This window comes from Pholcus phalangioides, unplaced genomic scaffold, assembly GCF_987345545.1.
Source record: "Pholcus phalangioides strain wild (caught in Gottingen) unplaced genomic scaffold, Ppha-v1.0 ptg000007l_1, whole genome shotgun sequence".
Classification (NCBI taxonomy): Eukaryota; Metazoa; Arthropoda; class Arachnida; order Araneae; family Pholcidae; genus Pholcus; species Pholcus phalangioides.
In genome coordinates this window covers 55,085,439-55,110,857 of record NW_028301600.1, presented here as the reverse complement: position 1 = coordinate 55,110,857, position 25,419 = coordinate 55,085,439, and the positions used below count along the sequence as shown (strand labels likewise).

Here is a 25,419-nt window from a genome sequence, read left to right as displayed (position 1 = left end):
TCTGTAAATTGTATGTCAAAAACATCCAAATTTCTTAGTGCAGATACTATTGCAGATAATATGCATCTTTTTTTTTGCTTCTAATAGAGAGATTAGAATAAAAATAAATATTTTTAAATACACTGGTGTAAGAAATTAAGAGAATTTGCAGACTTGGTCGATTATCTCAAGAACTACTGTACCGATTTTAATGAAATTTGATATGTACATACATTGATACAATACAAAACAAATAACCATTCAATAATTGTCTAATACGCACGCATGATCGTGCGTAACACTCGTTGGAGTTGGAAGGTATGAAACAGCGGTTGCTTAATAAACAAAAAAATGGGTTAATAGGGGGTATGGTCCCCTCTTACAGATATACAGGTCTCGCAGCGTGATTTCATACTTGAAATAAGGCAGTTTATCATTTCCTGTGGCAATTGGTCCCACTCGTTCAGCAACGCTGTTTTCATTCCCTGGGTGGTTCCCGGAGGGGGGTTGCGAGTTGCAATTGCCCTCCCCAGAGTGTCCCAGACATCCCCTATAGGGTTAAGGTCTGGAGATCTGGCTGGCCAATCCATCCGGTGAATATCCTCACTCTCTAGAAAATCGTCGAGCAGAAGAGCTCTATGTGGCCTCGCATTATCGTCCATTAAAATGAACTCAGGGCCAACTGCACCCCTGAAAAGGTGAACATAGGGCTCCAAGACCTCATCGCTATACTTCACACCAGTCACAGTGCCTCTTTCAAAGACATGGAGAGGTGTGCGGCCATCCAACATGATGCCTGCCCAGACCATTAAACCTCCTCCGGCATAATGGTCGATTTCGCGGACATTGGAGGGTAGGTAGCGGGTCCCTGGTTCTCACCATATGAAAGTACGGCGAGAATCAGTGCTTAGGCTGAACCGGGACTCATCAGTGAAGAGAACAGTCGCCCATTGATCCATACTCCAATCTCTATTCTCTCTACACCATGATAAACGGATTCTCCTGTCCGTAGAAGTGAGCGGGACGCAAACAGCAGCTCTTCTTGCAAACAACCCTCTTTCATGAAGTCTTTTGGAAACAGTCACCCTTGATACACGGGTTCCTGTGGCTGCATACAAGTTGCGAGAGAGCTGAGAAGCTGTAGCACTCCTGTTACGCCTTGCTATAATCGACAAATGGCGATCTTCTCTGGCCGTAGTGGCTCTTGGACGACCTTGCCCAGGCTTTCTCTCGATGGATCCGGTATCCTGGAACTGTTTCCATAAGTTACGATGCTGGGCGTTAAATTGAACTCTCTAAAAATCTGGACTTGAGATTGGCTTGCTTCTAGCCTCCCCACAATTCGCCACCTCATTCCATCATCTAAACGTTGGTGGTTACTCATTTTTACTGTTACAATTTGAAATTAAGCGATTGCTGCAAAATAACACAAAAAAATTTGCCAAGGTGTGCAAGCGAACGAAATGCGTCTTAACTTATGCGCGCTTATAAAGCCTGTTTCTCTACTGGCTCCGCCTACACACACGTGTACGCTTACATATTTGACGTACAAAATTTGCATTTTTGTCTAGAAGCAGTGGTTTTACATTCAGTTCAGTTCTTTTCATGAAATTCGATAAAATATGCAAATTCTCTTAATTTATTTCACCAGTGTATAATTCACAAAAACATTTTTTAATTGTAACAGATGGCTACATGCTACAAATGTTTTTATTATGTTTATATGTTTTATGTACATGTAAATATTTTTTTTACAGCTTCTGATCGCTGGGAACTTGTTTCCACAAAAGGAGCTATAGTGAAAGGTGGATATGGACATACTAGTGTGTATGATAAGGGAACTCAGAGAATTTATGTTTATGGAGGCTATCATTCATATGGTGCTGAAGCAGCTGTTGTAGATTTTCTTTATGCATATAATTCATGGGAGTATACATGGTAGCTATAAATCATTCTGCTTTCATAAATTTATAAAGTTTCAGTCTTTTTCCCCTTTTTAGAAAACACTATTACAGTGCTATTTCTTATATCGGAACAAAATTTGAATTGCTCTTGTCCACTAGATGTTTTAAAAACTCCCCTCCGTAATGTTTCTGTTGTGCTTCTGAAAATGTTTCTAAAAGACAGCGTATTATCAGTGTACATAAGCTGTAAGAAAAAAAAAGTACCATGCATCTGTTCCATAGTGGTCAAGCGATCACGCCCGGAGTGTGAGGGGACGGTGGTTTGATTCCCTTCAGAAATCTGTGATTGTTCTTTCTAAAAAACACCTCATCATATCCAGTCTTCTGTACTTTGTAAACTTGCTATGTTGGTTTTTTTCACGATTTCTGTTCTTTTGGTGATAGGTAAAGGCAGTGCTTGCAACTAGAAAAAGGTTGAAGAACTCTGGTTTAGAAGTTAGGGTACTTTGACAGTACAGGTATGCGATCCTAAGTTACTTTGGTACTGGCCCATAAACACCATGACACTGAAACCTATATCTGTTCTAAATCAACATCTAGCATTCAACTGCTTGATCGGGGTTATGGGGACATATATAGCTTGCTGTAATATGAATTTCTCAATGATGATTGTGCTGGTGATCAAAGAACATGCAAGTGCAAGAAATTTAAAATAAAAAACTTATTGATAAATTTCACCGATGTCATTAGTGCCACTGTTAGAATTGTGGAACATATAAAGATGGGGAAGTTCAACTCGTGTTGGAGGAGCTTTTTCCATCAACATGTGTCAGAGGATACTTGCATTTCTACGGAGCCAACCAAAGAGATTATGAGTGTCTTTGTCTTGTTAGCAAAGCAGGTGGATGGAGAAGGATGCAGTGGTGTGGACATCAAAGAAATCCCAGAATTAATTAACAGTAATTCAGTTATTGACAAAGGAGAAATTTATCAAGCTGACTACTCCTAAAACTGAAGCAATACCCTCACACATGAAAGATGATCAAGAGGTGGAAGACAACTTCATTACAAGCAGCATAGCACTAGGGCTTCGTAATTTAAAATTGGCAATTCATTATTTCCACGACATAGACCGTCTATGGTACATTCTTCACATGTAGAAAAAACAGGTAGAAGAGAAGCCTTGTCATCATACTCTAACACACCTACTAAAAATGAAGTAATGGCTGAAAGACATAATAATGATCTTTCAGAAAATTTCACGGAGAATCACTGGATGCCCCTCTACTTCTATCATATGAGGCAGATATTAACATGCCTAAAAAAAGATTTCCATCTTCACAATTATTCCTGCAACGTAACCTCAGTGAATACAGAGGGGTGACTATATATTTTTTAATGAATACTTTGCAGATGTAAAATTTTGACAATGAAATGAACAAGAAGGAAAAGCTGAAAATAATAGCTGGTCTAAACATACTGTATTTGTGGCATGCTGGCAAATGACAAGGTTGAACAGCATGACAGAAACCCTGTAAAAATCAAATAATTTTTCATTTTTTTAAGAACTTGATTCTCTTCAGTCAGGGATGGTTTTCATTTCTTTTTTTTTAAAAATCTGCTAGATAATCCTCTTTAACTTGGTAATTTAAAATTCAGCGCTTCTAATAAATCATTCTGGGAAACATATAAATGAAATACACTGTCTAAATATATGTAAATACTCTATTCACATAACATTATTTTTCAAATCAATATGATAAGATAAAACTATTATGGTATTTTTATTTGCAAGTTTAATTTGTTTCTGAAAGTTACCTGTATTGGAGAAAGTTCATAATCTTGAATGAAACTTTTCTATATAAAACAGAAATTCTATTAATTTGTTCTGTACTTCAAAATATTAGTTTAGAGATTCATTTAAAAGTAATTAGCATGGTAATTTATGTATTGCAGAATAAAAGTAGTTTTTCTTATGAAGCACAGTCCAACAAACCTGTTAGCTCAGACTTATTCATTGCATCCAAAGTATTGTGTGCCGAAAAATTTATTTATTCCTTGTTTCATGCTCGTTTGTCAAATATTTACTTACAAGTTGGAGTATTTTAAGGAATATTTTTTACTCTCTTGGATTACATGCAGGTTGGAAACTGGTTTAGCAAACCCCAAACTCCTGGAAAAAATTGGGGCAATACATTAGTTTTACCACAGATAAGATTGTGCAGAATTTAAACTGAATGAAAAAGATTGATATCTTATACATCAAGCACACTTCATTTAAAGAATGACGTCAAAAGAAATGTGCATATTGTGGCCTCCTGGGGGGGATATTTCCTTGGGGCACCTAGTGTAACTCCTTAATGCTTTTTTTCTCTTTTGTTTGTTTTATTATGTTGTTTTATGTATTCATGTGAAAAAAAAAAAAAAACCAATTGATTGAAAATCAGTTGAAAAATTTCACTATACCATCAAACTCGGTGGTAATGACACCTTTACTTTAATGTCAATAATAGATGGTCCTGGCTTATTCCCATAGAGAATAATCTTAATGAACCTGGCCTATAAATTTGATGGAAACACAGCTATCTCAGACATAATCAGGGCTGGACAAATTAAGAAAAAATTTATTAATCTATTTATTGGTTTTTCCCCGGGACTGAAGAATCCCTTTCCATGCTTGCAGACATATTGCTGACATGATTCCAATAATTTTGTGCTGTCTTCAAACTTCAATTAAGTTATCATACATTGAAAAAAAAGAAGGTGGCATTGCATATTTTTTACTCACCCTGGCGACTTAGGGTTTGTCAAGCCGAGAATATAACTATATATTTTTTGTTGCTGTTGCTTCTATTTTTATGATGTTTCCCTAGGGAATTGTTAGAACTTGACCTCACCACATCAAGGCAATGTTTTTCAGTTATACCAAATGCAGGAAAATAAGATTTACTGCATGTTTGATGCTTTGAGTGGCTAGCTGACATAACCAGTATATAGGACTTATTGTTATTCTGCTCTTCCAGACTTTTTCCTTTTATAAAAATGTCCCATTTTTTCAATGCAGCTTACTTTAATTGATAATTTACACTCATGTCCATAAATTAAGGATAATTCAGAATCACACGGAAATCAAAATCTAAAGTAAAAATTTCACCTGTAGAATTATCGCACACATCTGCAAGAATGATATGCAAATTTCAGGAAGCCACCAGATGATGCCAATAGTACGTCACAATGACGAGAGTGTAAGACGGGGTATATAAGGAATGGTGGCAAAGAAGTGAAATTGTTCACAAGAGTTCTGTAAGGCGCTCAGTGCCATAAGCGAATAGTTATGACACAGAGGACGCATGTGGATGATTTTTTACATGGTAGAATTATCGGCCGCCTGGAATGTGGGCGTACTCAGATGGAAGTATCCGAGGAACTTGGAATTGCCCAAAGTGTCATCTCTAGGCTTTGGCAACGATTCCAAGATAACGGAAATGTCAGTAGACGTTACAGTACAGGTCGCCCCTGAGTTACAATGCCGAATGAAGACCGGTATTTGGCAGTAACTGCCAAAAGAAGCAGACAGAGCACAGCATCCGACCTGTCTCGTCAGCTATCTGCAGCCACGGGTACCACAGTTTCAAGGCAAACCGTGTACAGACGTTTGGGAGATATTGGTCTATATGCTCGCAGGCCTGTCAAATGTGTTCCGCTCACGGCAACTCACTGTCGGCAGCGATTAGCCTGGAGTAGAGAACATGCAATGTGGACATCATCACAGTGGGCTTGTGTGATGTTTTCCAACGAGTCCAGGTTTAGCTTGCAGTCTGATTCACGTCGGACTTTCATATGGAGAACGCCAGGTACCCGTTACCACCAAGACAACATCATTGAACGACACGGTTACGGTGGTGCGGCATTGCTCCTTTGGGGTAGAATTATACTGGGTTACAGAACAGATCTGCATGTTCAAACCGGAACCATGAAAGCCCAAATTTATCGGGACATCATTCTGGAACAACATGTACGTTTGTTTATGGGTGCCATGGGCGCAGAATTTGTGTTTATGGATGACAACACCAGTCCTCACAGAGCAAACATAGTAAACGAATGCCTTGAATCTGAGGATATAACCCGTATGGAATGGCCAGCATTCTCACCTGACTTGAATCCGATAGAGCATGTGTGGGACATACTTGGCCGACGAGTTGCAGCCCGTCAACCACCTCCTACATGTGTACCGGAACTTCGGAGAGCATTGCTTGCTGAGTGGAATGATCATCCCCAAGATCAGATCGATAATTTGATACTCAGCGTGCCTAGGCGTTGTACGGACTGTATTTCATCGCATGGGAGACATACAATGTATTAAATTCATACCAACCATGTAATAGTAAGTTTTTGTAAAGGATATATTTTTTACAATTGCTCCAGGGAGCAAAAATCATAGTTTTTATGAATGGTATCATACATACACCATCGTTTTTGTTCTTTATCTTTTGTTTAATAAATGGCCTTTATAAATAAGTAACGTTTGTTTTATTTCTGAACCTTTACTTGCCGGAGCTGGCATTATCCTCAATTTATGGACATGAGTGTATAAAAAAACCAGGATGATGGTAGTTTTTGTACCTTATAAATCATATGATGAATAGGACTATAAATATTCTTTTAACTTATTTGCCACTCCAATTATTTTTGTCATATCATTCTCAACTTTGTTGTGTTCATTATATGCAAGTTCATTAAAGGTGTTGAATTATTCCAGAACTGAATTTTTAACATAAAGAATGTGTGTGTGTGTGTGTATAAATGTTTTTGAATGAACAAATTTATTTTTTGGAAGTTTGAAATTTCAATATGATTGTATCAAAGTTTTATCTCTTTTTATTATTTAGGGTTTTACTCACACCTAGTCTTTCCCATCGTTATTTGCATAGCAGTGTTATTTTGAATGGACTGATGTTAGTTTTTGGAGGCAATACACACAATGGCACGTCTTATATTAATGGAGGTCAATGTTTTTCTGCAGATTTTCAAGCTTATGATATAGGTAAGTTATTGGAGAAGTTCTTTTTCTTTGCAAAACAAAACACAATCACATCATCAAAAAATAAAGACAATAGAACATAAGTTTAAACACAATGTGCTTAGGGACCATTTTGGTCTGTCCTAGATCTTGATAAAATAAAAGGTGAGATATCTCATAAATACAGCTGAGAAGATTAATGTCTTCAAAGCACTTCTGAAACTTAGTTTAGTTTATGAAATATATTTTTATAAATTTAAAATCAAGTTTGTAAACTTTTTAAGTTTGCAGAATTTTTTAGAGAAAAGAGAAAATAATGTATGATGTATTAGATGACATTAAAATATTAATTTTTTCAATAAACTTTTTTACCCCAACATTCAAATCACCTTATTATAACCTGTTTTGACAAATGACAAATAATAAATTATCTTCCTATGCATTATTTTAACTGGATGTGTAGTTTTGAGTCAAAATTAACTAATCTTCAAAAATAAATAAGTTAAACTTATTCCAATGAATTTTTTCTCTTGATAAAATTTTATTGATAATACAGTGCATATAGCTTAACCCTTTCAGTACCACAAATATGAAATTATGAAACATGAAATAATTTCTATGAAAAAATTTTGATAGGCCATTTTAATTCTAAATAAGACTTAAAAACAAAAGATAATTAAAAAAAAAAATTTGTACACGACAAATTAATTAGCCTAGTGCTTGAAAGTTTTTTTAGAACTGTACGCTTACTAGCAAAAATACCAATTCAAATATTCTGAATAATACATAGTAAGGAATATTTATTTAATTCTCCCCCCAATGAAGCCATAATTTGTTTTATACATTTGTTAGGAAGCATTTTATAAAAGCAGTGTTTTACTGCCTTACACAAAATACACTAAACACTTTTATGGGGCGAAACATCTAATCAAATTTTATTAATCAACACTAGGAGTGGGCGATGTATTGATTTAATGATTTTGATCACGGCGATATATCCTCAATTCCAATGTCTAATATCACGATGCCGATTTAGCTTACGTGCGTGAGTGATGTATCAGGGAAAACCGATATCCTTACATTGAGTTCCAATCCGATTTAGCTAACGCACGTGCACAATTTTTGTTATCTGATATAGACATCAGCAGGCATGGTAGAACCGATTTTGCTAGTGAGCACACTTGCGTGAATGCCCACTTTGCTTTCTGTCAGCAAACTAGGAGGAAAGAAGGATCTATATTCATAGATAGATAGCTTCACATGGTCGGTGGAGCTATCTAGCAGATGACCTATTTTCCAGCTACTCTATTGAAAAACAATGTAACACCTGATTCTTCACATGAACATCTCACATTATGTAAAATCGCTGTTTGTATCTTTTTTTTCAGCAGATGCCACAGACATCACTTACTATCAAGATATTAATTTTTTATTTTTCTGAAATTTAATTTTGATTATTGATTCAATTAATAATTGATTTTTTAAAAATTTTCTCCTTAACTCATGCATGCAATGTAAAATCAATGAGAAGTAGTTATGCTCAGAAAATCTACAAAAACAGAACTATTAGAAATTTTCCGTTACGGGGGATTAGAGAATAATCCTTTCTATTTTTCATGTTTATCAGGTATAACTTAATTTTAGAAAGTTATGAGTTAATAATTTTCTTCATAACTCAGCCCCACATTGTTGCATGGCTTCCACATCCTAGATCAGGCCCCTAACTAGGCTGGGGCAACCGAGGCACTGCCCCAGAGCCCTGTTAATGAGGACCCCACAAAAATGTGCACGTATTTTGCATAATAACCTTTTCAAGTGAGGCCCCAAGAAAAAAAGTCTGCCTCAGGAAGACCCGCTACAGCCTCAGCATTGATGAATTAAAGGGGGGTGACCATGGCCCCCCATAAGGGGGAGCTGACAAGGCTTCAGCTCTGGAGCCCGTAATTGCCATCATTTTTTGTTTTTCATGTTATAAATTAATTATAGAGGAGCCTTTGAAAACGCTGGCATGGGGCCCTGCTCCAGGATGTGGGGGCAACTGCCCTCCAGAAAAAAAATAAAATAAAAAATATTACCCCAGTTTGTTCAGTCTTGCAACCAACCAACCCGACCCACAAAATGACATTAATCCATCATTGGATTATTAGGTTTTATTATGTTATCTAGATTTTATTATACTTTTCCTTCTTTTTACCAAATCTTGTCAACAAAATTTGTGAAACTTTTTTAAATGAAAAGGGAATCCCACACATCGAAACATAGCTAAATAATACAAATGTAGTAGATTGCAATTAATGATTTTGCCAAAGCAAAGGTATCATTTTTTCAAATTGTTTGGGGGTGGGGCTGTGTGTCTGCCATGTGGTTTATTAATTTTTCTTTTGCTCAGTTTAACGGTTCAAAAACTCATTTCGTGTCAATGTCATTCTTAAAGAACTGACAGGTCTTCATAATTTGCTGTGCATTGTCAAAGAGAGTTGACAGACTGGACTGTGGAAGACTCCAAAAAAGAATATAATATATATTGTGAGAAAGGACAGAAAAGAATTATCTGTGGTTCCTTGTACACTGTTTTGCCAAAAGCTGTTTTTGTTACCAAGTCATTTCTGTCATTTTGCTTTAGATCGAGTCAATTTTATAGGATACTGAAATTGTGATATGAAAATGAAAATGAAATTCATTTTCATTTCCTGAAATGTTTTTTTTCATAAGGCAATAATTATGTTATCTTAGGGGGTACCCCTGTCCTACTCTTTCAAATTTTTTGAGTGGAAGGTCTGCATATTGATATATCATTATATCGTGATGTAAGATTGACGATGTATCACGATTTAAAATTTTTAATATGTAAGTTGTAATCAACACATTTGAAAAACGAATAGTCCCACACTTGTGCTATCATCTGGTAATTGTAAAGTAGTTATATCGCTTTTATACTTCAAAATACCAACATTCAACAATGTATGTAAGGGATGTTATAGGGGTTAAAAGTTGGTGGTACCATCAGTAGGGGTAAGGGGTCAAGTGGGGTAAAGTGGTCAGGTGGGGTAAAATGGTCATACTGAACATAAAATGGCATTACTTCAGAATTTCAATTGATATTACTACCAAATTTTTGTTTCAACTTTCACTTGCTAGTAGCAAAGTTTTTCACCTAAAATATAATGCCAAGCAACATTTTAGTGGAAATGAACATTTTTTTTTGTTGTTGAAGCTCGAGTTCCATTTTTTGAGTGCCTGAATAACTTCTCTCTACCATTTTAGTTGCTAAAACTTTTTATAGATTGGCTGTACAGGGCACTCCAGAAGTATCTCAAGAACACTATTCCATGCACTGGTAAGTTGTAATCATTATATTTCATATTTTATAGTAATTTAAACAATGTGGGGTAAAGTGGTCATAGCATTAGGCTTAACTAACACTTAGTTGCTAGGAGCTATTTTGTCTAACATATAATTGAAATTGTATGATTTTTTTTACTTAATTTACTTTTTACTTAATGTAGTTCAATTTTTTTCTTTTCCAGAGCAAACGTGTGCTTGGAAAGTAGGTGTTTGAACCTATATGTGAAAAGAATATACAACAGTACTCTGACATCCTTCCATTAGTATTGTTAGCTGTTGGAAAGAGCATTAGAGTATCATGTGAGCTACAACAACATGTGTTAAAGATTCCATATGACTTAAGGAAGATGGATCATTAACAAGTCAAGACAAAAGGATTCTAGAAGAAAATCACGGTTACCATGCAAAGGAGACTAGTATTGAAGGCTTGAAATCTCTTGTTGAATGTGAACAACCCCCCACCCCTTTTGTAGATGTTGAACTTTCACAATTCACAACCAAGAGAAGTAAAGATACAGAATCAACTTCATGAGTGGCTGACTTGAACTTAGAAAGTGTCAAAATTAGCTAATATCAGTGTTGTGTCTGATGAGAGACTTGAAGCGAGCCATATAGGCCTACTGACTACCTTGCCCTCGTTAATCTCAGCTGTAAACGAAAGGGTAATACAGAACTTAAGGGCAAAATGAAAACATGTCCAGGATAGAATAGGAGAAACCTTAATGAAGGAAATAGTTGAACTTTGACTGCCACAAAATAAATATGCGAAAATTACATTAAACTCCCATAGTCAAAGAAAAAATTTCTTGAAGATCTGACGCAAATCTATAGCTATTCAAACTTTATGAAAGATGTCAGAAGGCTGTGTGTGTGGGGTGCTGGTTTATTATGAAGAGAACAAAAACCAATAATGCAAATTATCAGACAAGTGATTAATAAGGATTTATTATCTGTTGAATATCTTGAAAAAGCCTAAATAATGAATTTTTATACCTTTCCAGAAAATAAGGACATAGATGAAATAAGAGATCAGTTGTATTTGAAGATCCTAATGAAGCCAAGATTTATAACCATAGAGTACATTAAAAGTTATAAATTTAATAGTAGAAAATGATTGTTTGATAAATGTGTTAAATAAAATTTCAATGCCCACTGATTATTTTCTTAAAATTTCATTATTATTTGATATGACCATTTTACCCCATGCACTACTCACTTTACCCCACCCCATGGGGTAAAGTGGTCATAAAAGCGAGGTCTAAAAAGTTGCAGGAAAAAAACTGTTACACTCAAAAAATATTTTTGAAAAATGTGCTAATATACTCTCTAAGAATGTAATGTAAAATATCAGCCAAAAGATATCCTATTTTTGAAAAAGTCATATGGTTATACCTCTTCAAAGATGAAAACACCTCTTTTTATGACCCACCCAAAAGGGATGATGACCACATTAGTCATTTGTACCCATTTGAGTACAGCTTAACGAAAAAAGTCCAGTTTAACAAGAAAACGTATGTGTTGAAAATTTTTTCGAAAAAAATACTGCACAAATGGGTTAATGTGATCACATTGGGACTTAAGAGTTTTCATATCTGTAAAAAAACTTCATGCAAATAAATGACCATATGCTCAGTCTTGTGTAAAGAAAAAATAGGACAGCTCTATTTCACAGAAAACAGGTTGCTAAATATTTAATCATATCAGTGTATTTCACTGACTTTTTTCTCATCATGATGCTGTTTTAAAATATAACTCTATTTCTTGCAAGCTATACCTTGTCTTTTTTTTAATTTGCTCATTTTGAGGAGTTAAAATAAAACTATTTACTGTGAATTGCACTATATTATTACAATATGTACATATAAATATATACCATAGATACCAGTCATTCGAAAGAATTGTAAATTTGATCAACTGAAAGAAACTGACCAAGAACTGAAAGGACTTTTTTTTTATAACTTTTCATTTGACTCAAGTCAACTATATGGAAGGTTCCACGAGGAATAGCCCCCCCCCCCACCCCCGGTTCTTTTTTTTGATTTACCATTCCAGAAATTGTGAGAAAAATTGTTGTAGGGAAATGGGAAAATCACTGTTGTGACACAGTAATACTTACCATGGAATATAATTCAAGGACCACAACAGGCAAATGCCCAACGAAGTGGCCAAAAAAATTTGCCTATAAAAAAATATGGATGTCAAATATAACCGCAAAATACCCAATATAAAAGCAGTTATCACCAAAAAAAAATTAATATATTACAGTATAATAATACTGCCCATAAAAAATATTATAGGTGTTTATCTAAGTATGAATAGCTTCTCAATTTTTCCAATTATGTTTATCATATTCCTTTTTAAATGTGTCAATTGTGTTAAAATTCATGACCCCCAGAGGTAAGCTATTCCATTTATTGACTACCCTATTAAAGAAAAACTCCCTGTGACACCACAACCTGGAATTGCCCCTTACTAAACTATACTAGTGTCCCCCTTGTCAAACCAGTTGATTGATGGTGTATTAATAACACATAGTCCACCCTATCCTAACTTTGAACACTTCGATCATATCGACACTTGCGTTCTTCCTCAAGCCTTGCGTGCAGATAAGAGCATGCATAGCTCAGCTCTTCTCTGCACCCCCTCAACCAAGTCCATCTCACATATTTGTCATATTAATGTTCTTTTTTCCCCATAGAATTAATTTAAATCTACTTCTATACAAAGGTTTTTCGTTTTCTGCCTTTGGTGATTTTAGCAATAATTGGAAACTTTGCTTACCTTTGGCATCATTTTTGGTTGTGATTGGCAATTTTACAGTATTTTTATCAAGGAGATATGGTCAGCCCACACATACACAACTTTTTTACCGCACACCAACTCCGGTCATATATTGCCATACAGCAATTTTCAACCAGTGGAGTTGAGTGGGAAATGAAGGCGCCATCTATCAGTGGTCGCCTCAGGCTCGGTAGGTAAAGAACTCGTTTCTGACATTCTGTGCCCGGATTAGAACCCATGAACCTTGGCTGTAACCTTCATAGTGGAAGAGACAAGCATTTTACCACTGCACCACTCCGGTGCACACATACACAACTGGCATTCAATAGTTTAAAATATTTTGAAGCAATATGTATCTTAAGCACAGTGTTTTGCTGCCAGATTTTAGGCAACATCTTTTTAAGCACAGAAATACCTCAGGTATGCATAACCATATATAGGCCTACTGTTTTTCTTGTATATAAAAATTTAATGGAATACAAAAATTTTCAAAAAATTAATGAGAAATATTTGTTGCAAATTTAATTAACCTTCACTAGTATTGCTTGGGAAACAATAGAGGAAAGAAAAAAGAAGGGGGAGGTTACCAGTTTCAAACCCTATATCAGCCAACCTGCCAACTATAAATCCTATATCCTCTTTTTGTCAGGAGGTACACATGTGTATGTTCATTTTTAACTGTTTTAAATAGTCTTAATGATTTTTTTCAAGTTAAGACCTGAGGTATACATGTGTACCGAACTCAAATGGTCTTAGCAAAGAAGTAGGCCCAAATTAATTAATTAATTCAATTTTTTTAAAGTGTATTTTGACATAAAATAAACACAAATCTCTTTGCTCTTTCTTGAGACAAATTTTTATGACTGGCAAAAACGCATGACACATGAACGCAAGAGATAAGATCTGAAAAGAAACGCTGGGTCTCTTGCTCTCGTAAAAAGCACATAGCAGATTATGACTGGGGCCTGTTGTGATCTTTTGATTAATTTCTTTTTTGATCACAATAAAAGGCTGTTTAACAGTTGTAGGAGTAGAGAAGTCAAAAATGAAAGTTTGTGGAGGAAAAAAAGAGTATATACACATCCAGGGTATATAGTCCTGATCAGGGTTGACAGGTTTTACCGGCATATCAAAAACCTCAAATATTGCTTTTCAATATAAAAATTCTCATTGGAAATGCACACGTTAATTGCATGTCAAGTTTAAAGTGACTATGTTATACAAAGAATAAATATTTAATATGATTCTAAAATAATTTTCTACTCTCTACAGAATTATTTTGGACAAAATATATATGGTTTTTTTTCTTATAAAATATACAACTTGAATAAAGCAAAACATAAACACTCAAGAGAAAACTATAAAAAGATTTGACATTCTCTGATTCAAGATGATTCTTAACCTTCCAAAATTTCTTCAACTGCTTGTATATGTGCATTGATATAATCCATCTGCTATACTCTTTTTACAACTGATAAGTGTTTAAAAAAGTTTATTACATCATATATGTAATGTTGATTTCTGTTATTATTAAATTATCTAGATAATCACTGAGATACTCTTATTGTGCATAACATTGAAATATATCTAGCGATCAAAATACTAAATTGTAGAACTAAAATGCCATTTAATTTGGCAATGCTAGCTTGTACATGAAGCTTAAGAAACTCCTGTAACTTATCCTTAGTCAAACTTAGTTATTCTTACTTCTGCACTATGATATGGTATATTTACTAGCATTTATAATGCAATGGTTTTTCAATTCAAGCTGCATTTGATTTTAAATGTGCAAAACAAATTCTTTGGGTATCAAGTCCTGTCAGCTCTGCTTTGGTTGAAAATACTCTTTAAAACTCTGTGAATTTATACACCCTGAGCTCTAAGAAATTTTTAGATGAAAATAAATGAATTTAATTAGTCTATTAACAGATTCTGTGTGAGAATTTTTACATGGAATAAAATTTTGGGCAGGTCAGAAAACTTAAAATATCAAAATAGATCTTCAGTAATTACAATTCCAAATATAAAACCTTTTAATCTACATAAAAGTAGGCGTTTTTTTATTTAGCATATCTATCAGGTTAAAAACCTATTTGACAACATTGACCAATAAGTTTTTTACTGTTTCAATACTGATTTATAGTTTCTGAAGTCTAAAACCTAACTCTGTGATGTCCCTATCATACATATTTTGAATAAGCAGCTCTATTCCACTTGGCAAATTGAACACAGGTAATCAGATAGCTTAGATAAAATGAACCACAAAACTATATTTTATATGTTCTAGACTGAATGTTGAAAAATTCAAACTTGCAAATTATAATTAATATTTTGTTTTAATTATTGTAATAAATTAGTGTTTTAGAATAAAACATAATATACAAAAAGTTAGTTTTTAATCATGTTATATACCTATTGTGTTCGAAACATTATCAAAAAGCATTCATTTAGATTTTTGATGGTTTTTGACATTTCAAACATGTTTTTGATGCTTGTCATGTCAAAAAAACCAGTTTTTGATGTCAAAAACCCAACCCTGGTCCTGATATACAACACAAAGTTTTTTTAAGCAATCGTTGACAAATATAGATTAGTACAGGATGATACCCAAAGCTGGACACTTTTGGTAATAAGTGAGTGGCTCTGTAACTGAGGAATTTTGGGAATTCCTGAGAATTCTCTGGAAACATGATTTCCTATTCCTGATGGCTTCAAAATGTCAGAAATTTTGAAACCCCTAATTCTGAATAGGAGCATGGGGATGCCCGTGTTGATAAGATACTCGCCCAATGTATCATAGGATGCATAGAGGTGTCGCAAGTTCAATACCTGATTCTTCCTTGTTAGAATATTTCCTGATGCTAAGGTGCAACAGAAACAGTGACAACATGACCACAGAGAAAGATTGCTGCTGTAGGATATCCCCGTCCCCGATGTGTCAGTATACCAACCTCTCAACGCAAAACACGAAAAAAAAACCCCCCAGTGGACCCTAAAATTTGGAATGGAAAATGAACTGGAGTCCTGGTCTAATTTTTGCTGGTGCTCAGAAAATAACTGCTGTGCTATAAAAACAACTAAAATGATCAACCATTGTCAGTGCAGCACTACAGGTACATGGAACTACATGCAGCTATACTATGACCTGATGAGACCACCCTAAACAGATGGTACAGAAATTTTTGTCAACAACGTAGGGGTGCTTACATAGTCTGCAGGCTGATAGCGATAAGTTAGAAGGAGGTAAAAAGTCTGGTACAACTACAGCTTCAAAATGTAAAAAAAATGGACAGAAAAAAATATAAATTGATATCTTGATAACTATAAACAAAGTTTTTCGTATGTTATAATATACATCCAGTTCGTAGTTTGCAAAATGAGAACATTATCTGTGATTCGAATAAACTGCATTTGCTGTACCTTTTTGAAACTTTACAAATGTATTATGATTTTTTTTAAAGTCAATTAAAAAAAATTTTTGTTAATAATTAAATTTATTTTCTTGTAGCCTGTGATACTTGGCACACAATGAATTTTCCTTCAATCCACAACCAAAACATTGCTAGGTTTGGTCACTCAGCAGTGGTGTATAATGGGTATGTAAATATATCTTATAGAAATACGTATATATTTTTATATAATATATATGTGAATTTGTACGATATATACAGGAGGGACAAGATGTCCTTTTACACATTTAAAAAATTAATAATAAATCAACAAATTGACGAGGACTTCTTTGGTATCATTGGATAGCTTTTGTAGTGAACTATTTTTGTAGAGGAACAAAAAAAAAACCTATTTTTTTAAAAACTTAATTCACTAAAAACTTCAGGTTTGACTTGAAAATGATTATTTATTAAATGATGTTTCATTAATATTAATTATAAGATAGCTAAAATAATTATAATTAATGATAATTATCATTGTGAAGAATGGTAAAGAATTATATCAAAAAATTTAGAGAGAGCCCCAAAAATGTTAGTTTTTGTTTAAATGTATGCAGTTCTCTCACAAAATGGCATCTAAATGGGAGAAGGAGGGGGGGGGGGTGGAATTTAAGCTCAAGCTAAATTTTTTAGGATCCAAACATAATTTATCTTGGCTAACCTTATTGGAATACCATCTAGTTTAGTGACACGTCTATGCAAGTTTTTGCATAAATTTAGATTGTGTTTGAACAGTAGTATATATATGTATTATATATATATAAATTTCAAGCTTCCCAAGTCACACTTGGGCATCTGCACCTAGGGGATAATTGATAGAAACATTCAGCTTTCCAAATTACTACTTCGCCATTTTTAATATGAAAACCACTCGATTTACAGTCGGGCATGGGCAAATTGACTCTGAAAATTTTGGAAAACAAACTTCAGTGAAAGCAACATTAAAAATTTTGTCCGTCAAGCTTAAGTGAGTAAGTATCATACTTATATGTTCCTTTCTATCAAGCGATGCTTCATTTGTCTATTACCAAGTTTATCTGTGCTTTTCTGTGTTGTGATAGAGCATTGACACTAAAATTTTTTAGCATTTTGATGATGTGGGATTTCGGAAGTAGTTTCTTCGAACCATAGTGTGTCTTGAGCATTGTAGCATCCCCAAATTATTGTCCATCAAGAACAAGTGCTTTTGGATGGTTTGGTAAAATTCAGTAAGACAAAATAAACTTGGAAGGTGAATGATAACAGATCACTTTAGAGTAGGGGTCTTCAATGTGTTACTCTCGAGGGCCACATAAACAATTTTTCACATTCCGCAGGCCACTCATTAATGGCGTAATGGAAGGAAGAGGTTCTTCCCCCAAAGACGATCGAAAACTAAATATATTTCAAAATATTTTTAAACATTTAAATATTTAATTCAGTTAATTTTAACAAACATTAATTTTAAATGATTTAATAAATAAAATTTCAAATTATAGTGTCAAAAAATACTTTTTTTGTTACTTGAAAATGCTTTTGAAAGTTGGTAAATCTAAATTTATCTCAGACATTCCTTGTTCCTCCGATTGATCCCGGTGGTGTAATTACAGTCCCTACATTCTTAGTAACACAAGAGGCATTAGCACGCTGGTGATTGGTTACTAGGAGCAAGAATGATAAAAAACTTCACGAGGGGTGGAGTTTTTGGCGAAACTGAATTTTGAAGTTCAGCTTCACAAGTTGCCATTATTGTCATCTTGATGCACCTGAACTGCATTTGATTAAATCAGAAAAAAAATGAAAGCATTTTTTAGTGAATCAATAAACAACAAAGATGGAATTATGGGGGGAAAAATCTCAGACAAGTTTGAGTGGGAATCAAACACAAACCTTCAGTACGTGTGTCCCATGCTCTAACCATATTTCCAACTAGGGATGTCGAATGCAAGCACAATTAATTATATCTATTGTTAAACGTCACCAATAAAGTTTTCACTGAGTGACGTAATGGTTCATCACTCATTTCAGCCAAGCACAATGCACTAAATTTCTATAATGTAGCTAGGAATGTAGGAATTGTTTATAAGCATACTGATGTGCTCCCGCCAAAGATTGATCCTATGTACGCTCAGGTACAACAAATTAAAATGTGATGTGTACGACATATTTTATGATTCCATTATGTAGCTTTTTCATTTTTGAAAATTAAGCTGAATTGGGGTCACACCGATTATTTTATGTATTTTTCATATTGTATGAAACAAAATGAAAATGGAAATTTTTGTTCATACATGTATATGTTAAATTAATTCCTTAACAAAAATATAAAAAAAAGTCTTTGGCTATGACATACATTACGAATACAGGTGGATGTAATTTTTGTCTTAATGAGAAACTTGACATTGTTTTTGCTTGACTAAATGTCAGGTAAAATTTGTGTTGTTGCTTCATAAAGTATCCTCCAAATGCTGATCAGTCAGACTGTACCAATTGTACAAATCCTTCTTCCAACCATTCAAGCATATGTCCACCTGCTCTTTGTCCAACCATGCACCCAAGAAATGTGATGCCATGGAAATTCCATTCGTTTCTGCTTCCTCCCACTCAAGGAAGATAGGATGTATGCGAAGTTATTTATGATTAAGAAGTATGGTGTGGTTTCTTTTGCATTTAAGGTGTTATTAAAAAGCTAAATACTGTATGCTGATCAGCCTATCCTTCAGGGTTGTTTGGTTTAAACCTTGGTTTTAACCAAGTGGTTTTTTTAAAAAAACAAGTTTTGTTTTTTTAAAAATATCAAATAAAAGTTGCCTAAATATAATTTTTTTCCTTGAAAAATATCATATTGGTTCATTATTAGCCAAAATGTTTCATTTTTACCACATTTTATATCTTTGGGGTACATTCTGATGGTATATCTTTAAATGACATAAGCTTTTATAAGTGGTTTTTTTCAAAAAGTCTCATAAAAGTGGCCAGAATATATATATATTTTTCATATGAAGTATCTTAGTTATTTAAAGTTATATACAAAAGCCAAAATTTCTCATTCTTACATTTTCCACCCTTTGGCTGCATTCTGATGCTCTATCTTTAGCAAATTCATGAATAAGGATTGCATCACACATCTAAATGTAGTGGTGTATTATCTCACAGGGTTTCTTTTTCCCTTCACAAAGAAGCAGCAACAGTAGTGACACCATCATGCTAGGGGCAGGTGGTCCTATAATCCAATAACGACACCAACTGTCCTTAAAGGACAAAGACCAGTGTACTAGTAGTTACATTACCTCACATACATTTTCATTTTCTTTCCCATAAGAAGTAGCACATCTCCTACTGTATATCTCCCAGTCTTAATATTCAATAGTAGTTTTTTTTATACTTTCACACTGTTAAGCCCAGTTAATCAGGGTTCTACTGAGTAATAATAACAGATTTATGAAAAATAATCAGCTATATACAGGGTGATTATAATTTGAAGTTTTGATTCCATAACTATTCAATAAGAACTACTGGTCAGAATGACTTGAAAATTTGCATGAATATTCCTGAAGCTTTTTTTTCGCAAAAGGAAAAAAAATGCAAGTAGTGCAAAATGTGCAGGTAGATGATGCTGTACTTGGCCAGCAGTATAATCTATTTTGTGCAACCACATCATTTTGCTGAAAACCCATTTTGACAGGATGCACCCCTTAACCCTTTTAACTTCTGGCTGTGAGGGGTACCTCAAAATGTCATAAACAGTGGTCAGATTGCAAAATTTGGTGAATTGCAATCTCCAGCACATCCCCTATATGTTAGAAGTTCCTCAGGAATATTAACATGGAGGCGCGTTTGGTTTAATAAAGCTGAATTTCCAACACCTCCACATCATGACCATGGCATACTCCGATTCTGTTGTTGAACAACAATTCTGTTGTTGTCAACCTCAGGTTGGACAACATATTTAACATTTCTTAAGTAAGTTGTAGTTATTTGTTCAATTACTTCGTTTTTTGTGATGTTTCCATGTATTTTGATATCGTGGAATGCTATAATTAAGGTATCATTTTGCCATGACTGGCTATCATTTCCATTCTGCGAGCAAATTTCCCACATGTTGGATGATGTCATTAATTTTACATTTTTAAGTATTTTTTCCCCTTTACCAAATAAAATTGAATTTTTTCAGGAATATTCATGTCAATTTTCAAGTCATTTTGACAATCGTTCTTTTTTTACAGTGTTTTGAAATCAGAACCTTAGTTATAATCACCCTGTATATCGTAAATCATTGCTAATTAATCTGCATTATTTATGCTTCATTAAATACATTATATAAACCTAATTTTTATTACTTTTTGCAAAATAGCTTCCTAATTAAGCATACTGAAAGTAACTGGAGAAAAACCTTTATATACTATATGATTAATAATAACATTGAAAGAATTTTCAAACACACAGTAATCCATTGAGTTAAGCAAAAAATAATTAAATTGCAAAAGTTGGTTTTGTTAAAATTTAAGAAATATTTATTGATTAATTAGTATGGGAATAGTGTTAATTACATTAATAACCATTTTATTTTAGTTAATTATTAGAAGTTTGAATGATTTTTCAGGAATTTCATTGTTTTTAATGTTAATACTATTTAAAACAAAAAACCGGTTTAAACCAAAAAAACCTGGTTTAAACCAAAAAACCAGGTTTTTTTTTAAAAAAACCGGCTTTTTTACCAACCCTGCTATCCCCTTGTTATAAGTCTATGTGAAGCTGGGTGATTTTTTTTTTGCTGAAACCCTTCATTTTATCCTATTTTTAAATAATATTTCGTCAATAGATTAAAATGTATTGGTGGGCCACAGGTTGAAGACTCCTACTTCAGAGAACTTGGGCACCAAATGTTGGTTCCTTTTTTTGGTGAAAGTAGCCATTTATTCTTTTTTTCATTGAAAGAAAGTTAATCGATGTGCACATCAGTTGACATTCATCAGTGTTTATCCTAGGTTCTAAGAGACATCAACAGACAGGGAGAACAGAAATTCTCCTTCACTATGAAAATGAAACCGCTTGCTCTTCATCAAGACTTTTTGTTAATTTTTTCATACTGAAATAGTATTTATTTACTGAGCACGTTATAGGACATATATTATTATTTTTCATTTATTTAATTTAGTCCTTGATGAATATTGTTGAAGTGATGGAATAGATATTTTTTTTCTCCCTTTAGATCAATGTATGTTTTTGGTGGATTTAATGGGAAGATGCTGAATGATGTTCAGAAACTTACTCCAGGTATATATTTACTATTATACCTATACTGATACTGTATAATAATAGGCTTATGTCTCTGTACCATACTTTTTGAAAAATGATCAGTGTCCTTATGTTTGAAAACATCACATATATCAATCAATTTCAATTGGGAAGAAACTTGCATTTTAAGAAGCTGTGACATTTGTTATACCTAAGCTGGCCTCATGTTACAATAGTAGTCTCTAGTTGGAAAGCTTTTGCTTGGCTCAGTTTTACTTGATAAAAGTAATGACAGGTAATATAACCTATTGCTGAATACCAATTATAAGTAGTAATAGGCAATAAAAAACATTTTCTTCATTGGCTATTAACTACGTCTATCCAGTTCAAGAACTAACTTCAATTTTATTGTTCTTAAATGGAGTCGTATGCATCAAAAATTTAAAATGAAATGAATTGATTCAAATGTGCAAATTGTATTTTTCTTTCTTAGGAAAGTGTGAAAAAAATACACATAATGCAGCATGTGAAAAGGCTGCTCCCGGTGTGAAATGTGTATGGAATTTTGAAAGGAAAATTTGTCAACCATTATTTGTTACATCTAAAGTAGCATCTTACCACACATGCTCGAGAAGAAGTGGTAAGTGCTTCTTTTTTTAACTAATTGTTTTGTGCATTACAATAATGCTGAAAATATTATGTGACTAAAATAAATTTGACTTGATAATGAGAAAATATGAAAATTTCTTTTAAAATGTTCAGAAATTGAATTGGCTTACTTTCTCTTGCAGCAAATGTTACATCGTTATGTAACAGGTTAACATCATGTCCTAGCTGTCTGGAAAATACATATGGGTGTGTGTGGTGTGGCACATCATGTTCCCATGGAAGATGTGGCAAAAGTGTGAAGGTATGTGCTTACTTTTGTATTTATGTGAAAGAAATTTTTTCAGTTCGTTTTGCATACAATTTTGAGTGCATTTCAGAAAATTAATGCTTTTTATTCAAATGTTTTATTTCTCTAGGAAATTAATATTCTAGAAAAATGTGAAGTGGCTGAAAGTAGCAACTGTGATAAACTACATAATTGTCATGCTTGTCACACTGAGTATCATTGTGGATGGCAAACAGATGAGAAATGTTATACATTTGTTCGTGAATCAAGTGAGTGATATGAAATCATATATGGATTTTTAAATACATATCATCCCCCATGTGCCAGAAGCATGAATGTGCAAATTTTTCCTTTTTTTAATCAGCTGGTTGGATATCTTATTTTGCCACCTTAGTTTTACCTGAAATGTGAATCCCTATTGAAACAAGTTACAAAACATTTTAAGAAAATAACTTCCATAGAATAACATGGGTACAAGTAAACATTCAAACATTTCTCACAACAAAAAAATGACCAGAAAAATTCATTGACCAAAAGCAGATTATCTGAGCACAGCATTGCCGAAAGTATTATTTCTTACCAACATAGTTAGCAATTTGAGTTGATTTGCATTGGTAAAGAAAATTACAACATGGCCATAAATTAACTTCTCTATAAACAAGCTTCTACAGACTGCAATACTTGAGATATACGAAGGAGAAATTTAATATTTACTTATTTTGAAGTATGCTTTCAAAGGTTGTGTTGATGGCATGAAGCACTTATGGTTTGAGCTACAGTGAATTAAATTAAAAAAATCAAATGGTGATACCCTGTTTTTCTTATTGCAATGTCAGCACTTTAAAACCAAAAAAACAAAAAACATTGGGATATTTTCTTTATGTCAAAAACAATTGTGCGGAATAGTGTTAAAGAATACAAATTTGAACAACGGAGCAGGTAAAAATGAGAGCAAGAAACCAAAAAATATAGTTTTTATTGTAGAATTCTCTATGAGGGTACCTTCACTGGAGATGGCATATTGTATGTGAGATATTGTGGACCTCTGAGGCATTTAGTGTAAAATTAGGAATGTGTGCAGAACTACATATTTAATGACTTTAAGTCAGGAAGAGTTGCAACAGATCATTTGATCATTTTTGTCACACCACTGTCATTTTCAGCACACAAGGGCTAATTAGACTGGGACTTATAATTTATTGCCGATTCTGAACAGCAGTGTTTGGCATTTTGTTTTTTATACTCACTGTAAGATCAGAATACTTGGTAGTTCCTGCAGTAGTAATCATTTTCTGTGGTCATGTTGCGGCCATTTCTGTTGAACCTCCCCACATCAGGAAAGTTTTGGACGAGGATGGATCGGGTGTCAAATTTGTGGCACCTCTAAACATCCTTTGGTACTTAAGGTGAGTATCTTATCGACTTGGGCTACCGCGCCCAAGTTGCAACAGAAAAATGCTATATCTAACATTATGTACATCAGGACTGGACAAATCACAAAATAATCTAGGTGCCAAAAAAATTTTTACCCGAAGGAAAAGGTCCAAAATAATGCCACTTTTCACTTTCAGGCATAGTGACCCTCTTTCATGTTGGCAAATATGCTGTTATAAATTCCAAACATTTTGTGCAACAATTTAATAACTACACAAAGAAAATTTTAGGTGCCAATAGCAATACAAGATATACAGAAAAACTGGCTAATTTTGTAGAGATACTGATTTTTGGAAAAATTTCATTTCTGCCCCTACCAGGACTCAAACCTGGGCCCCTCGAATGCCGTTCGAGTGCTCTACCATCTAAGCTACAGTGATATAGAGCAGTGGTTCTCAACCGGGGGCCATATGGCCCCAGGTGGGCCCTAGGATATTCCAGGGGGGCCACGGATGAAAATCTCGCAAAAGGGGAGCCACGGCTACTGATACGGGGGGCACGAAGAATTTTATGAAATTAAACTTTTTTAGTCACTCTGACTACAAAAATTTAATTGCAAACAAAATGCATAGAATAGCATATATATAGCATATCTTTTACGCAAATTTTCCCCTATTCAAGTAACATTAACATGAGGAAGAAAATAAAATAAATTCATGTAATCTCGGTGGTTTTATGACTTGGGGGTGACAGTAGGCCCTGACACAAACTATAGAAGAGGTTTAAGCAAAATGGAGTAACTGTAAAGATAGAAAGTTGTGTGTGTTCGAAGACTTTTCATTCAAAGAGGGCTGCCATAAAGAAAGCAGACAAAGATTTGTTGACCATTCATTGACATTCTTTTGAGTACTGGTAGAAATGCAATCCAAGAAGTCGATGAGTGAAAAATGAAAGCTTATAAAAAGCCCATCATTTTCATGCAATTACAGACGGATAGCCATTTAGTTTAGCACAAAGCTATCTTCTGCAGTGGTCTGATGGGGAATATATTTATAAAAATCGAATAAAGAATGATTGCTCTGGGGTATTTTTTTATGAATTTTGAGTGGATGCCAATTCATTGCCTCTGCTGAAAACAAATAAAGTCGAATTCAGTTATAATGAACTCCAAGAGACCAAATCATACATGAGGAAAAATACCAGCGAAATTTAATTTTTTAAAACTACATTGCTGTATAACTCAAGAAACTACAATTGCATAAAATTACTGTTTGTTGTTTTAATCGCAAGTGTTCATATGCCATTCCTTTCAATTTAACAGGAAAAACGTAATTTTAAACATATTTAAGACGGTCTTACCGTCATTTGGTTTGCTTTTTGGTGTCTATATGCAATCCAAGAAGATAATGTATTGAGACTTCCTCTAAGATTGACACTACACCTTTAAATTTTTTT

At 33.9% G+C, this 25,419-nt stretch overlaps 1 protein-coding gene across 1 annotated transcript in view; it reads left to right on the top strand.

Moving 5' to 3' along the window:
• The window catches only part of dsd (attractin-like protein dsd), an 83,420-nt gene that overhangs the window by 18,440 nt on the left and 39,561 nt on the right, over nucleotides 1-25,419 (top strand). The window contains exons 8-14 of the mRNA XM_089233559.1: nucleotides 1,737-1,917; nucleotides 6,773-6,927; nucleotides 16,538-16,625; nucleotides 21,670-21,734; nucleotides 22,189-22,335; nucleotides 22,487-22,605; nucleotides 22,721-22,859. Coding sequence (XP_089089685.1) covers nucleotides 1,737-1,917; nucleotides 6,773-6,927; nucleotides 16,538-16,625; nucleotides 21,670-21,734; nucleotides 22,189-22,335; nucleotides 22,487-22,605; nucleotides 22,721-22,859 — 894 coding nt within the window. The remainder of the gene's footprint in view (nucleotides 1-1,736; nucleotides 1,918-6,772; nucleotides 6,928-16,537; nucleotides 16,626-21,669; nucleotides 21,735-22,188; nucleotides 22,336-22,486; nucleotides 22,606-22,720; nucleotides 22,860-25,419) is intronic.